The 13,918-nt window shown below is 41.7% G+C and overlaps 1 protein-coding gene across 1 annotated transcript in view; it reads left to right on the forward strand.

Moving 5' to 3' along the window:
* Nucleotides 1-13,173: 13,173 nt before the first annotated feature.
* The window catches only part of LOC132828374 (MAP kinase-activated protein kinase 2), a 216,050-nt gene continuing 215,305 nt past the window's right edge, over nucleotides 13,174-13,918 (forward strand). The window contains exon 1 of the mRNA XM_060845421.1: nucleotides 13,174-13,659. Within this exon, the coding sequence (XP_060701404.1) occupies nucleotides 13,414-13,659 (246 nt within the window). The 5' untranslated portion in view covers nucleotides 13,174-13,413. The remainder of the gene's footprint in view (nucleotides 13,660-13,918) is intronic.

Genomic DNA, 13,918 nt, shown 5'->3' on the forward strand with positions numbered 1-13,918 from the left:
CTGTATTTGAACTTTTCTAAGGTGTTTGACAAGCTACCTCCCACAGGTTAAGTCATAAGTGCTGGAGGTCGTATTTTGGCATGGATAGAGAATTGGCTCACAGGCAGGAAACTACAAATGGGAATAAAGGGCTCATTCTCAGGTTGGTGACCCGTGACAAGTGGGGTTCTACAGGGATCAGTGCTGGCACTGCATTTTCTTACAACATAGATTACTGATATGATGGAAGAAAATAAATGCACTGTAGCCACATCTGCAGACTATACAAAAATAATTGGAAAGGCAGGTTGTGAGAGGGATATCAACATTTTACTGAGAGATAGCGATAGGTTAAGGAAGTGAGCAAAAAGTAAGCAAATAGAGTAAAATGTGGGAAAATGTGAAACTGTTCATTTTGAAAGGGAGAACAGAACAGAGTATCGTTCAAATAGAAGAAAATTGCAGAAAGGTGCAACACAAAGCATTTGGGTGTTACTTGCACACAAAGTGCAGAAAGCTAACACACAGGTGCAGCAGGGATCAGGATGGCTAATGGAATGTTGGCCTTTATTTCAAGATGGTTGGAGCACAACAGTCGGGAAGTCTTATTGCAACTATACAAGATGCTAGTGAGACCACAGCTGGAGTACCATGACCAGTTCTGGTCTCTTATTTAAGGAAAGATAATTTTATTAGAGGTAGTTCAGAGAAGATTCACTAGGATGATGCCTAGTATGAGGTGACTGTCTTATGTTCAAATGCTAAACAGTAGAATGAGAGATGATCCCATTGAAAAGTATGGGATTCTTTTTTTTAGATATGTTTATTGAAAAAGATCTTTTATGGAATCATGGAGTCATACAAAATGTACAGCACGGAAACTGACCCTTCAGTCCAACTCATCCATGCAGATCAGATATCCCAACCCAATCTAGTCCCACCTGCCAGCACCAGGCCCATATCCCTCCAAACCCTTCATGTTCATATACCCAGATACTTTTTAAGTGTTGCAATTGTACTAGCCTCCATCACTTCTTCTGGCACCCATTCCACACACGTACCACCCTTTGCATGAAAAGCCCCTCAGGTCTCTTTTATATCTTTCCCTTCTCACTCTAAACCTATGCCCTCTAGTTCTGGACTCCCCCACCCCAGGGAAAAGACCTTGTCTATTTACCATATCCATGCCCCTCATGATTTTATAAACCTCTATAAGGTCACCCCTCAGCCTCCGACGCTCCAGGGAAAACAACCCCAGCCTATCCAGCCTCTCCCTATAGCTCAAATCCTCCAAGCCTGGCAACATCCTTCTAAATCTTTTCTGAACCCGTCCAAATTTCACAACATCCTTCCGATAAGAAGGAGACCAGAACGACAAGCAATATTCCAAAAGTAGTTGAACTAATGTCCAGTACAGCCGAAACATGACCTCCCAACTCCTGTACTCAATATTCTGAACAAAAAAGGAAAGCATATTAAACACCTCTTTCATATTCCTATCTATGCGATTCTACTTTCAAGGATCTATGAATCTGCACTCCAAGGTCTCTTTGTTCAGCAACACTCTCTAGGACCTTACCATTAAGTGTATAAGTCCTGATCTGATTTGCTTTCCCAAAATGCAGCACCTTGCATTTATCTAAATTAAACTCCATCTACCAGTTCTCAGCTGGGTAATCCAAGATGGAGGAGAGGACAAATTTCTGGCTGTAACAGGCTGCTCCTTTTTTGAGTTATTTTAGGTGTTGGAGGTGATTTCCTCGAATTCCAGTAGCAGCAATTACTGTTTTATATGCTGTTATAAAATTATAATAAACGAACAACATCATTCCTCAATAAAGAGGGAAAAAAATGGAACAATACAAGCAGAACAACACTTACACCTGTGCATATACATTTGAAACAACAAAATAAACAAACAAGTAGAAATAATAAATAAATAATTCCAACAGCTCAGCATAATAAAACAATAGCTCTCGACCTTCGAGAGCATTAAATATTACACACTGATTTATTTGAAATATTTCCTCTCAGGGTACCAGATTTGCGAAATCAAATTGTCATGGCGATATAAAAGCCCTAATTAGAGCCTGCATCCAGGTAATCAAAGAATGGCTGCCATGTCTTATAAAAATTTTCAGTTTTTTGGCGCACCATATTTGTGAGAAAATCTAGAGGGATATGCTCCATGACTTGCTTACACCAACCCGACAGACTCGGAGGGTTCTCAGACACCCAATACATTCAGAATGTTTTTCTTCGCACAGAAAGTAAGGATATTAAAAAGCTTTTTCCCATGTGCATTCAAAGAATGTAAATTGGACCTGCCCAGGAGAAGAGAGACCGGATCCATCTTAATTTTGGTCCCCAAGACCCTCTCTATTAGTCCTGCTGCAGCACTCCAGCATACATGAAGCCTGTGGCAGGACCACAAACCAAGAGGGAAAGTACCCATACTTATTTTACACTTGGGCTGAAACTGTGTTGCTGGAAAAGCGCAGCAGGTCAGGCAGCATCCAAGGAACAGGAAATTCGACGTTTCAGGCATAAGCCCTTCATCATGAATGAGGAAAGTGTGTCCAGCAGGCTAAGATAAAAGGTACGGAGGACGGACTTGGGGGAGGGGCGATGGAGATGTGATAGGTGGAAGGAGGTCAAGGTGAGGGTGATATGTCGGAATGGGGTGGGGCGGAGAGGTCAGGAAGAAGATTGCAGGTTAGGAGGGCGGTGCTGAGTTCGAGGGATTCGACTGAGACAAGGTGGGGGGAGGGGAAATGAGGAAACTGGAGAAATCTGAGTTCATCCCTTGTGGTTGGAGGGTTCCCAGGCGGAAGATGAGGCGCTCTTCCTCCAACCGTCGTGTTGTTATGGTCTGGCGATGGAGGAGTCCAAGGACCTGCATGTCCTTGGTGGAGTGGGAGGGGGAGTTAAAGTGTTGAGCCATGGGGTGGTTGGGTTGGTGGGTCCGGGTGTCCCAGAGGTATTCTCTGAAACGTTCCGCAAGTAGGCAGCCTGTCTCCCCAATATAGAGGAGGCCACATCCGGTGCACTTGGCTTATTTTACACTTGGCTCATGTTAAGGATACTCCAGCCTTAGATTTTGAGAGGCAATGTGGAACCATTCTTTAACGTCTTGACATGGCTCCTATTATAGATCGAAATCTCTCTCGCATTTTCACAAATGTCTTCCCATGTTTTAGAGGAGATCACAATCCCCAACTCTCTCTCTCAGACCTCATCCAAGGGGCCACTCCCCAACAAATGATAAAGAGGGCTAATGGAGAGAGTGCTTTTAAAATAAAGCACCCACTTTTCCATGTCGGATCTGTGTCAGTTAAACGTTTAGTTCCTTTTTGAATAAAACCCCTAATCTGAAAAAAACAGAAAAGGTCTCTATTAGGTAATCCACACTTACAAGTTATTTGATCAAAGGACATCATTATTTCCCCCTGAAGTAAGTCACCCAAACAAGAAACGCCCCTAGCTGCCCAGAATTTAAACCCAGCATCCATTACCTCTGGCTTAAAACCTGACATACCAGTATAGGGGTGGGAAAAGATGTTTTGGATAGATTGCCCTCACTCTGCACATTGTTCTCCTTACTTTTACAGTATTAATAATGATTGGATTATGACAATATTCCATAACTGTTCTCATTTTGTCGAAGAACAGCAAACTAATAAGGGGGCATTTTGACTGAGAAGCCTCAATATCTAACCACAATGATGCTGGGTCCTCACAGACTGAGCCACTCACCAAGGTAAAAGAGATCTTAGTCGTATCTTTTTATGTCCAGGCGGTCCACTCCCTCCGCAAGCTAGGAGGAGGTTGCAGTTTGGATAGCTTGATAAGGGGTTGGCTGTGATGCCAGATAAAAAAAGCTAAACCAGCCATTACTCTCCAGAATATTTGCCTTGGAAAAATCAAAGGAAGCATTTGCATAGAGTACAACAAACAAGGACACTCATTTTAATAAGGACTACTTGGCCTCACCAAGCTATTGGAAGTGCCTCCAATATCAGAAGGTAAATGGTCTGTTACAAAATCAGACTTGTATCCAACTCCAAGATTGGAGGACTGTATCGAGAAAATTGGACAAACCAGTTACATCACCAAGTTGGACTTACTGTGTGGTTACTGACAGGTACCTTTATCAGAGACGATGAAATAAATTTTTGCGGTTGTAACCCCAAATGATCTATATCAATTTAAAGTGATGCCCTTTGGAATGAAGAACACACCTGTCGCATTCCAAAAACTCAGGAACTATATTATGGCTGGGTTAAACAAACTGTGCAGTCTATCTGGACAACATGGTGATCTTTAGTAAGTCCTGGAAAGATCAAATGGTACAGGTGGCAGAGCTCTTTGAATGAACACGAGAGGCAAAACTGGTAATAAACTTGAAAAACATTGAATTCACAAAATCAGAGGTGATGTTCTTGGGACATAACATCGGTCATGGAAGGCTGACCCCACAAAACTTAAAGATGAAGGCCATTGAGGAATTTCCATGACCAACCTCAAAGAAAGAGGTACTTCAATTCGTAGGACTCAACGGATTCTAATGGAAGTTTGTTCCAAACTACAGCAGTGTTGTGGTATTGTTAACTGATTTGATGAAGAAGAACACAAAGTTTCAGTGGACAGAACCATGCCAGGAGGCATTCAACCATTTGAATGCAATATTAACCACCAAACCAGCTTTAGCTATACCAAACTTTTCAAAACTTTTTAAAGTTGCCATCGATGTTAGTGACATAAGGGTTGGAACTGTACTCCTACAAGAAAATGAGGATGGGATTGAACTGCCAGCTGGGTACTTTGTGAAGAAACTCAACATTCACCAAAGGAAATACTCCACAACTGAAAAAGAACTACCGAGTTTAATACTGGCCTTAAAGCATTTTAATGTGTATGTCATGAACAATGTGTCAGAGATTATTGTGTACACTGACCACAGTCCGATTACATTCTTAGGATGTTTTAAAAATAAGAATATGAGACCATTTCATTGGAGTCTTATGTTACAGACTTTTAATTTAAAAATTGTACATGTTGCGAGTTGTAAGAATGTAATCGCAGATGTGTTATCGTGGATTTAATGGATTGGTTTAGATGAGATTTTCATTTATTCAATGTTGTATCTATGGGAAGAAGTTAAGGTGAACTTACAGTAAAGATATCTGTATGTTATGGTAATGTGTTTAAAGAATAGAATTTTTAAAAAGCCATCTTTTATGATGTCTGTCTTTTTCTTAAGGGGGGAGGTATTGTAAAAGTGTAAGGGATACTTTACATTTAAGAGAGCTGAAAGCTAGGAAGGACTTAGAGAGGCACAGAGAGTCCGTAACAACATAATAATGTTATGCTTGGTCAGAACAACTGGCACTGGCTGGGTTACTATGAGACAAAAACAAATTAAAATTCGGCCAATCTGTTTCGATTATGCCCCAAGATAGCAAACTCCAATCAAGTTTAAATTTTGACAATAATAAAACCAATGAAATGATCCAATGTTCTGGTGTATAAAATCTGAAAAAAATTAAACAGTTGAGAAAGAACTGCCAGAAGACCAACATTTATAGGCTGCTCAAAGAACTCTCTGAGAGGTACCTGTCTGGAGGAGGAGTTTGCACAGAAGAAAAACATTGAGCAAACATACAGAGGAAATACCTCGATAAGATTCAACAGCTGGCTGGTTTTGAAATTTGAGTTTTTCTGTAAATTTTAATTGGTGGGTTTTATCTGAGCAGTATTGTAGGGGGAAGGCAAAAGATAGGTTTCGATAAATGAGTTGCAAATAGTTGTTTGTTAATTATTCTGTAAATTATTCTATAAATTTGTTAATTTTTACTTTAAGTATTAACTTTTGGGATAGGTCTTTTCCTCTTGAATTTTCACACATAACAGCATGGGGTAAATCTTTTCAGTGTTTCTGGTTTGAATTAGCAGGGGGGGGGGGGGGGTTATCCATGACATAACAACAAAAATATAAAAACGTTGTCCACATACAATGTGATCTTATATTAGTTTAATCCCACTTCTGGGGCAACTATGTTGGGATCCCTATGGATAGCCTCTGCCAGCAGCTCAATCACCAATGTAATTAGCAATAGTGAAAGGGGACAGCCTTGTCGACTGTCCCTACAAATATTCAAATGGATGGATCTCATACCATTGGTGAGAATCATAGTCAAAGGATTGCTATAAAGGACCCTTACCCATCTCATTAAAGTTTCACCTTGCCAAACCATTCCAGAGTATATAAAAAAAGCCACTCAACCTGATCAGATGCCTTCTTTGCACCTGGGGAGATCACTAAACCCTGCACAGATTGTTGCTGACACGCTTGGAACAGGCCCTTCAGCCCAACAAGTCCACACTGACTCTCCAAAGAGTAACCCACCCTGACCCATTTCCCTCTGACTAATGCACCTAACACTATGGGCAATTTAGCATGGCCAATTCACCTGACCTGCAAATCTTTGGACTTTGGGAGGAAACTGGAGAACCCAGAGGAAACCAATGCAGACATGAGGAGAATGTGCAAACTCCACACACAGTCACCCAAGGCTGGAATCAAACCTGGGTTCCCAGCGCTATGAGGCAGCAGTACTAACCACTGAGCCACCATGCCACCTGACATTGTTGGAGGATCTGCGGCCCTTTATAAAACCAGTCTGGTCTTCCGTAACCATGGAGTGCAAAACAGTTTCCAATCTTAGTGCCAGATTTTTGGACTAGATTTTAAAATCAGAATTTAAAAGTGAGATGGGCCTGTAGGAAGCACAATCTTCCCTTTCTTAAGGATAAGAGAGATTTTAGCCTCTCTTAAGGATGGCAGAAGGTGGTCATGACTGTAATTGTACATGGTAAGCATCGGTTCCAACAATATATTTCTAAATTCTTTGGAGAATTCACTAGGAAAACTATCAGAGCTGGCCACCTTTCCACTCTGAAGCTGCTTCACACCCTCCTGTACCTGGTGCACTGTTGAAGGAGCATTAAGGAAGGATGTATCACCTAGAAGATCCATACTCTTAAAAAAAACTCCATCTTTGCCCGCTCATCCTCACAACATTCAGACTGATATAATTCAGAGTAAACTCTCGGAAATGCAGCATTGATATTTTAAGAATTGTAGTTAAGAATCCCAGTTCCTTTCCTGATTGAGGTAATGGATTGGGGGTGTTTTTGTTCCTGGCAAAATATGCTAGATACCTGCCCGGCGTATCACTGTGCTCAAACAACCTTTGTTTCGCAAAAGCAAGTTCCTTCCTAGCTGTCTGTGCGAGCATGGTATTCAAGATAGGCTGAAGCGCAGTGACCCGCTGTAGATTAGCTACTGATGGTCGATCAAAATATACCTTCTCAGCTGCCTTCAGCCAGGCCTCTAGCAAGCATTGCTGCTCTCTCTTCTGTCGCTTCTGACCGGCAGAGTATGAAATAATTATCCCCCTAGCATAAGTTTTAGCAGTTTCCCAGCAAATAGATGTGTTACGGGCCGTATCTGAATTAATGTCTAAGAAAGCTTTAAATTAATTAGAGAAGTACTCAGTGAACTTACTGTCCTTAAGAATAAAGGGATCCATTTGCCAGTGCCGCAAACCTGTTATATTTACCCTTTATCTTAACCACTAAGTATACTGCTGCGTGATCAGAAATGGTAATATTTCCGATTTTGCAGGGTGTCACCGAATCCAAGAATGCCTCGAGGGTTAGGAAGAGATCAATCCAAGTATGACACTTGTGTGGATTAGAAAAGAACATAAAGTCCCTACCTGTGGGGTGAAGCTGCCTCCAGACATCAATCGCCCTAATTCCACACATACATCAACTAGTTGCTTAGATTGCAATGAAGGTATTGTAGGAGCTGTGGGCATTCTATCCACCGTGGGATCCATAAGACAGTTAAAATCTGCCCCATAATAGTGTGCTGCAATGCAAAGATACTCAGCTTGGAAAATGCATCTACCAGGAATTTAAGGTGGTGCTGGATTTAGGTTTGCCCGCTGAGCTGGAAGGTTCGTTATCATATCTTCAGTGGGCCTCTGGATGAAGCACTGGTGGTATAGTCCACTTTCTATTTATATGTTGGGTTTGCTTGGGTTGGTGATGTCATTTTCCGTGGTGATGCCATTTCCTATGGTGATGTCATTTTCTGTTCTTTTTTTCTCAGGGGGGCAGTAAATGGGATCCAAATCAATGTGCTTGTCGATAGAGTTCCGGTTGGAATGCCATGCTTCTAGGAATTCTTGTGCATGTCTCTGTTTGGCTTGTCCTAGGATAGATGTGTTGTCCCAGTTGAAGTGGTGTCCTTCCTCATCCGTATGTAAGGATACTAGTGAGAGTGGGTCATGTCTTTTTGTGGCTATTTGATGTTCATGTATCCTGGTAGCTAGTTTTCTGCCTGTTTGTCCAATGTAGTGTTTATTACAGTTCTTGCAAGGTATGAGCTTTGCTTGTTGTCTGTATGGGGTCTTTCAAGTTCATTAGCAGCTGTTTATGTGTGTTGGTGGGTTTGTGGGCTACCATGATGCCAAGGGGTCTGAGTAGTCTGGCAGTCATTTCTGGTGGTGTGCCGGGGGACAATAAATATTCAAAATACCATACTCTTTCCATGGCTTTAAGGATTACGAATCAGCTGAACTCATCTTGAATATAATCTAGTAGTTTAAATGGGGGGAGGGGGGAGGGGGTGTTCTTCCTAACAGATTTGGCCACTTCATTACTGCTAGTATTAAAAGACGTGAAATACACCCAATCAACCCCACCCTGTTGCAATTTCAAATGTTCCTTATCATTAAGGTGCGTCTCCTGTGATAGGGTCCACCCTCTCCGTTTTAAGGCTAGAAAGTACCTTTTTCCTCTTAATTGTCAAATGAATCCCCTTAAAGTTCCAGGTACACCATTTAACCACACCACGAGCCATAACCTTCTGCAACAACATTTGAACGCCTGAGAGGAAAAACTTGACTTACAAATCGCTGAGCATCAACAAAAATGGACTCATAGACTCTAAACAACTACAAAAGCTAAAACTACTACAACAAACAAATTTACAAAAGATTTAGGAACTATATACCCCCCCAAAAAACCAAAAGAAAACAAAACAAAATATAAAGTACCAAAGGCACTCAATGAGGGAATTTACCCCTTGCCCACTGGGCCCTTTACACATCCCACAACCACCTTCATAACCTCTTCCAGCTTGAGCCGCACCACAACTCAAGCCAAAAAAAAGCAACATTACCAAAGAAGTTAGAAGTAAGTATTCCACCCCTTCCCAACTATATATTAACGCTGATTAATATCAGAAAATATCCAACAACACTTCCTTTCAGACAAGGAATAAAAATATTATTGTCAATTCACATTAAACCATCCAGCCTAATTTAAAGCGTCCAGAAAGGTTTTCACTTTCTCTGAGGAGTCAAATGAGTGTGCAGACAAAAGCCTGGTAAGTAATTGGGTCCGACGAACTAACAGATGGGGTTGCGGGTGTACTCGATGTCTCCGGCTGGTGTCTGATGTGTTTGAACTTACTCAGACCTTTTCCATGTTTTGTCAATTGACAAAACGGGATTAGTAAAGGTTCGAACACTGTTTTAATGTCAAATTTTACTGAAATGGCTTAAGTGGGGAGGGTTGAAGTACCACTTTGCTTGAGTTGTGATGCAGAGCTCAGCAAAGCAGATCTTTCAGATCGCCACCATCTTGGATTGCCCTGAAACATACAGGATGCTGAGGGGATAGTTCCCCTTATGTGACAGTCTAGGACCAGAGGGCACAGTCTCAAAATAAAGGATCAGTAGGGGAATCAAAGAGTTTAGGGAAAGGCAGGAAAGGAAACATGAGGAGTGTCAGATCAGCCATGATTCTATTGAATGACAGAATACATTCAAGGGACTGAACAACCTACTTCTGTTCCAGTTCTTATGGTCCTGTGGTCCTTCAAGGAAGGAAATCAGTCATCCTTACCTCGCGTTGCATATGTGTAAGTCTGGGTCCATACGAATGTGATTGATTTTTAATTGCAATCCATTCAGTTTAAGAACAACAATATTGGCTTTGCCAGCAAATTCTATGTCAGATCAAAGAATAAACGAAAATAAAATGTTGCTATCAGTTTTAACTTTTCATTATACATACTGTGTCTTCCCAAACATTGTTAGTATCTGTGTCTGACTAGGCAATAAAACTGGAGAACAGTCTGATTGCTCTGGCATTGATTATGAATTTGGAGACACTCAAGTCCTGTCCTACCTCCAATCCATTGATTGACACAGAGGCATCAACAGAACTAAGACAACATGAAGCTTTATTGCTGATATTTGATCTCAAAATACCTTCAAAAGAACACATTGCAGATAATAACCATTGTACTGTCATGCGATTAGGAAGTTTTCTCTATTAGAAGCTATTCACTCTGATAAACAATAATTATTTAGTTCTTACGTACCTGCATTGAATTTTGAAAACAGTTCTGGGAATTTGTCTTCAAAGATTGCCAAAATGCGAGATTTGACCCAAAAAGCAACTGTGGAATATGTAATTTAAGGATTTGCACAGGATCTGATTAAAGCTCGAGTTGGGAAATGTGCCAGAAACAGCAGCATAGATTTTTCTTGCTGTTTTTCCCCTTCAGTGCATCTCAGGAAAACATGTCAATCTCATTATCACAAGCTTATGAAAAAAAATCGAATGGTGATACCTGCTGAGAATCGAGGTCCTCCTCAGAATTTCAGATTTTCATCTACAAATGTTTGTATCAGAGGCTCAGCAGCAAATGTTGTCTTCTGTCGAGATGCCACACAGCAAGCCTGGCACTGGACAGTCAGGTTTGCCAGGATTGGCGCAGAGTCAACCCCAGAACAAAATCAAACAAAAATGCTGTAATTGCTGAAGAAATAAATTCAGAAAATGATGGTGATACACCACAATTCTAACCATAATCTGAAAAGAGAATAGATAGGTTATCCTTTTGGATTGTGTTCTCTTGCACAGAACTCAGAACACATTTCCAAGGAATCTTTACAGCAAAAGAATAGGAGACAAAAATATGATTGTGACATCCTTGTTAGGCAGACTGTTATGAGACAAAAACGCAGGAAAGTGAAAATGAGAAGTGAATGAAAAAGAAAGCAGCAAGAGATAATGGCAGAATAATGATAAAGACGGTTAGCAAGAGAAAATGCTTATGCTTTATTGAACATATAATTCAAAAAGGAACCTCTTTTATTCATAGGGTGTGAGTGTCACTGGCTAGGTTGGCAATTCTTGTCCGTGCCGAGCTTCTTCTGAGAAGGTGGAGGTGACCCACCTTCTTGAAAAGTTCATGAGTGCACATCCTGTGTGTTTTCACAGTTGTGTTAAGTTCTGATATTGAGGAATGCAGAGCTCCATGCTCAGTCTTGCATGGAGCAACACATTTTGAAGCAACTTCCAACTAGCAACAACAAATGTAATTATTGGTGAGATTTATCCAGTCATTCAGGCGTGTTTAGTTAAAAGTTTCCATTAACTTTCACAATGTAGTTTTCTTCTGCGACTGACTGCATTGGATTAATTCCTGCTGGGTGAACTCACAACTTCCACATCATTTCTTAGCAGTGATGATAAAAAAAAAGGTCCAATTGGGTGAGACTCAGTCACAAGTCAGTGACTGAGGACTATAAGACAGTGGTAATAGTAGATTAGTAATAGCGCCAGTTTGCTTTTTATAATATACTCTTATAGAGTCATAGAGATCTACAGCACAAAGGCTCTTTGGCCCATCACAGCTGCACCAGTTAAAACAACCCCTTAACTATTCTAATCTAATTTCCAGCACTTGGCCCATCGGCTTATAAGCTTTGACATCACAAGTGCACATCTCAATACTTCTTAAATATAATGTGGGTTTCTGCCTCTACTACCCTGACAGGCAGTGTGTTCTAGATTCCCAGCATCCTCTGGATGAAAATATTCTCCCTCACATCTCTTCTAAACCTTCTGCCCTTTATCTGAAATCGAGTCCCCTTGTCATTGATTCCTCTATCAAGGAGAAATGTTAATTCTTGTCTGCCCTGTCTATGCGTCCAATAATTTTACACACATCAATCAAGCCACTTCTCAATCTCCTCAACTATAAGGAAAACAAGGTAAAAACAATGACTGCAGATGCTGGAAACCAGAGTCTAGATTAGAGTGGTGCTGGAAAAGCACAACAGTTCAGGCAGTATCCAAGGAGCAGGAAACTCGACGTTTCGGGCAAAAGCCCTTCATCAGGAATACAGGCAGAGTGCCTGAAGGGTAGAGAGATAAATGAGGAAAATAACCCTAGTCTGTCCAATTTCTCTTCATAAATGAAATTCTTCACCACAAAGGCTAAATCTTCTATGCACCCTCTTCACTGCTATCACATCTCTACTATAATTTGAATTCTTGAACTAACACAACACTCCAGCTATGGCTTAACTAATGTTTGATATAGTTCTAACTAACCCCCCTGCTCTTAAACTCTATGCCTCAGCTAATGGAGGCAAGAATCCTCTATGACTTCTGAACACTTTATCAACCTGCCCAACTACCTTAAAGGACGATGCTGTCTGTCTTCTACCTTATACAACTCCAAAGTCTCTTTGGTCCTATGCTTCCAGGGTCCTACTGTTCATCATATGTTTCCTCACGTTGTTTATCCTGTCCAAGTGAATCACCTCACATTTACCTGGATTGAATGCAATCTGTTTTGTTAAGGGAGTTTTTGTGGAGCATTACGAAAGTCCCTATTTCTGAGTCTGATAAAGCCTGGGTTCAAATTTGACCTGCTCCAGAGGTGTATCGTGACTTCTCGAAAGAGATTGTCTTTACAATTTCTATGCTATTGTTAAGACTGGGCAGCAGGCTGGTGGCTGGACTGGACTCATGAGTGAAAATCTGGGCCCAAGGGGCAAGTCCTCTTTTGTTGCCTCCTGTCTTTTGGTTTTATCTTGGGCGTAATGACATTTCTGAACCCAATAGCATTTCTGACAAGCACGATCAAAATGGCTGCGATTTCACGACAGAAATTCCGCCACAATCCTCCAGGAAGGGCGAAGTAGACATTGCCTTTAAGCGTCCTTTGTCCCGACCACCTTTAAGACAAGACCGTCATGACTCTCCCCGTCTGGTAGTGAGGCTTTGACGTCAGCACGTCTGTTTCCACTGAAACTCAATTGGAAGTGAAGTGCTGTGAAACTGACCAAGTGGGATCTTGAGCTCGGCTTTGATTAAGAGGGAAGAAAAAAGGAGATTTGGATTTTGATCGTTACTTCCTGACAAGGGTCCAGCGGCTTTGTTGGGAGTCTAGTTACTTCTGCTCGTCTCTGGTGGCAAGTCTGTAACTTTGTCTGATAGGAGCCGGGGGGGGGGTTTGCTCTGGGTTACAAAGTATCGAGCTCCGATGTAACAATGTTGTCGAACGTTGCGACAGCCCGGGATCCGCAACAAGGTAACCAGATCCCAGAGCCGCCGCCTCCGGCTTCCCTCTACCCTCCTCCACAAGCCCCTTTCCAGCTACAGAGAGCCGGCGCTCAGACCAAGAAAAACGCCATCACTGACGACTACAAGGTCACGGCGCAGGTTCTGGGACTGGGCATCAATGGCAAAGTTTTGGAATGTTTCAGCAAGAAAACCCAGGAGAAATTTGCCCTGAAGGTAAGTTCCAGCGTCCAAGTTTGACAGCGGCGAGACTCACGCTCGATCGACCTTCCGCGAATATAGTTTGAAGTAAACTCCCGAAAGATCCCGGGAAGTCAGGCAGACTACTAGAATGTAGAGTTTAGAATGTTTCCAAAGGATTTTGTTCAGTAGGAATGAATTTGTCTCCCACTGCAGCTTTCTCACGCGGGCGTGGAGCACCTTCTGAAGTATCTGAGAGAATTAAAGGGTTAGAAAGATTATCTCTCTCCGGGTT

This window comes from Hemiscyllium ocellatum, chromosome 26 (assembly GCF_020745735.1).
Source record: "Hemiscyllium ocellatum isolate sHemOce1 chromosome 26, sHemOce1.pat.X.cur, whole genome shotgun sequence".
Taxonomy (NCBI): domain Eukaryota; kingdom Metazoa; phylum Chordata; class Chondrichthyes; order Orectolobiformes; family Hemiscylliidae; genus Hemiscyllium; species Hemiscyllium ocellatum.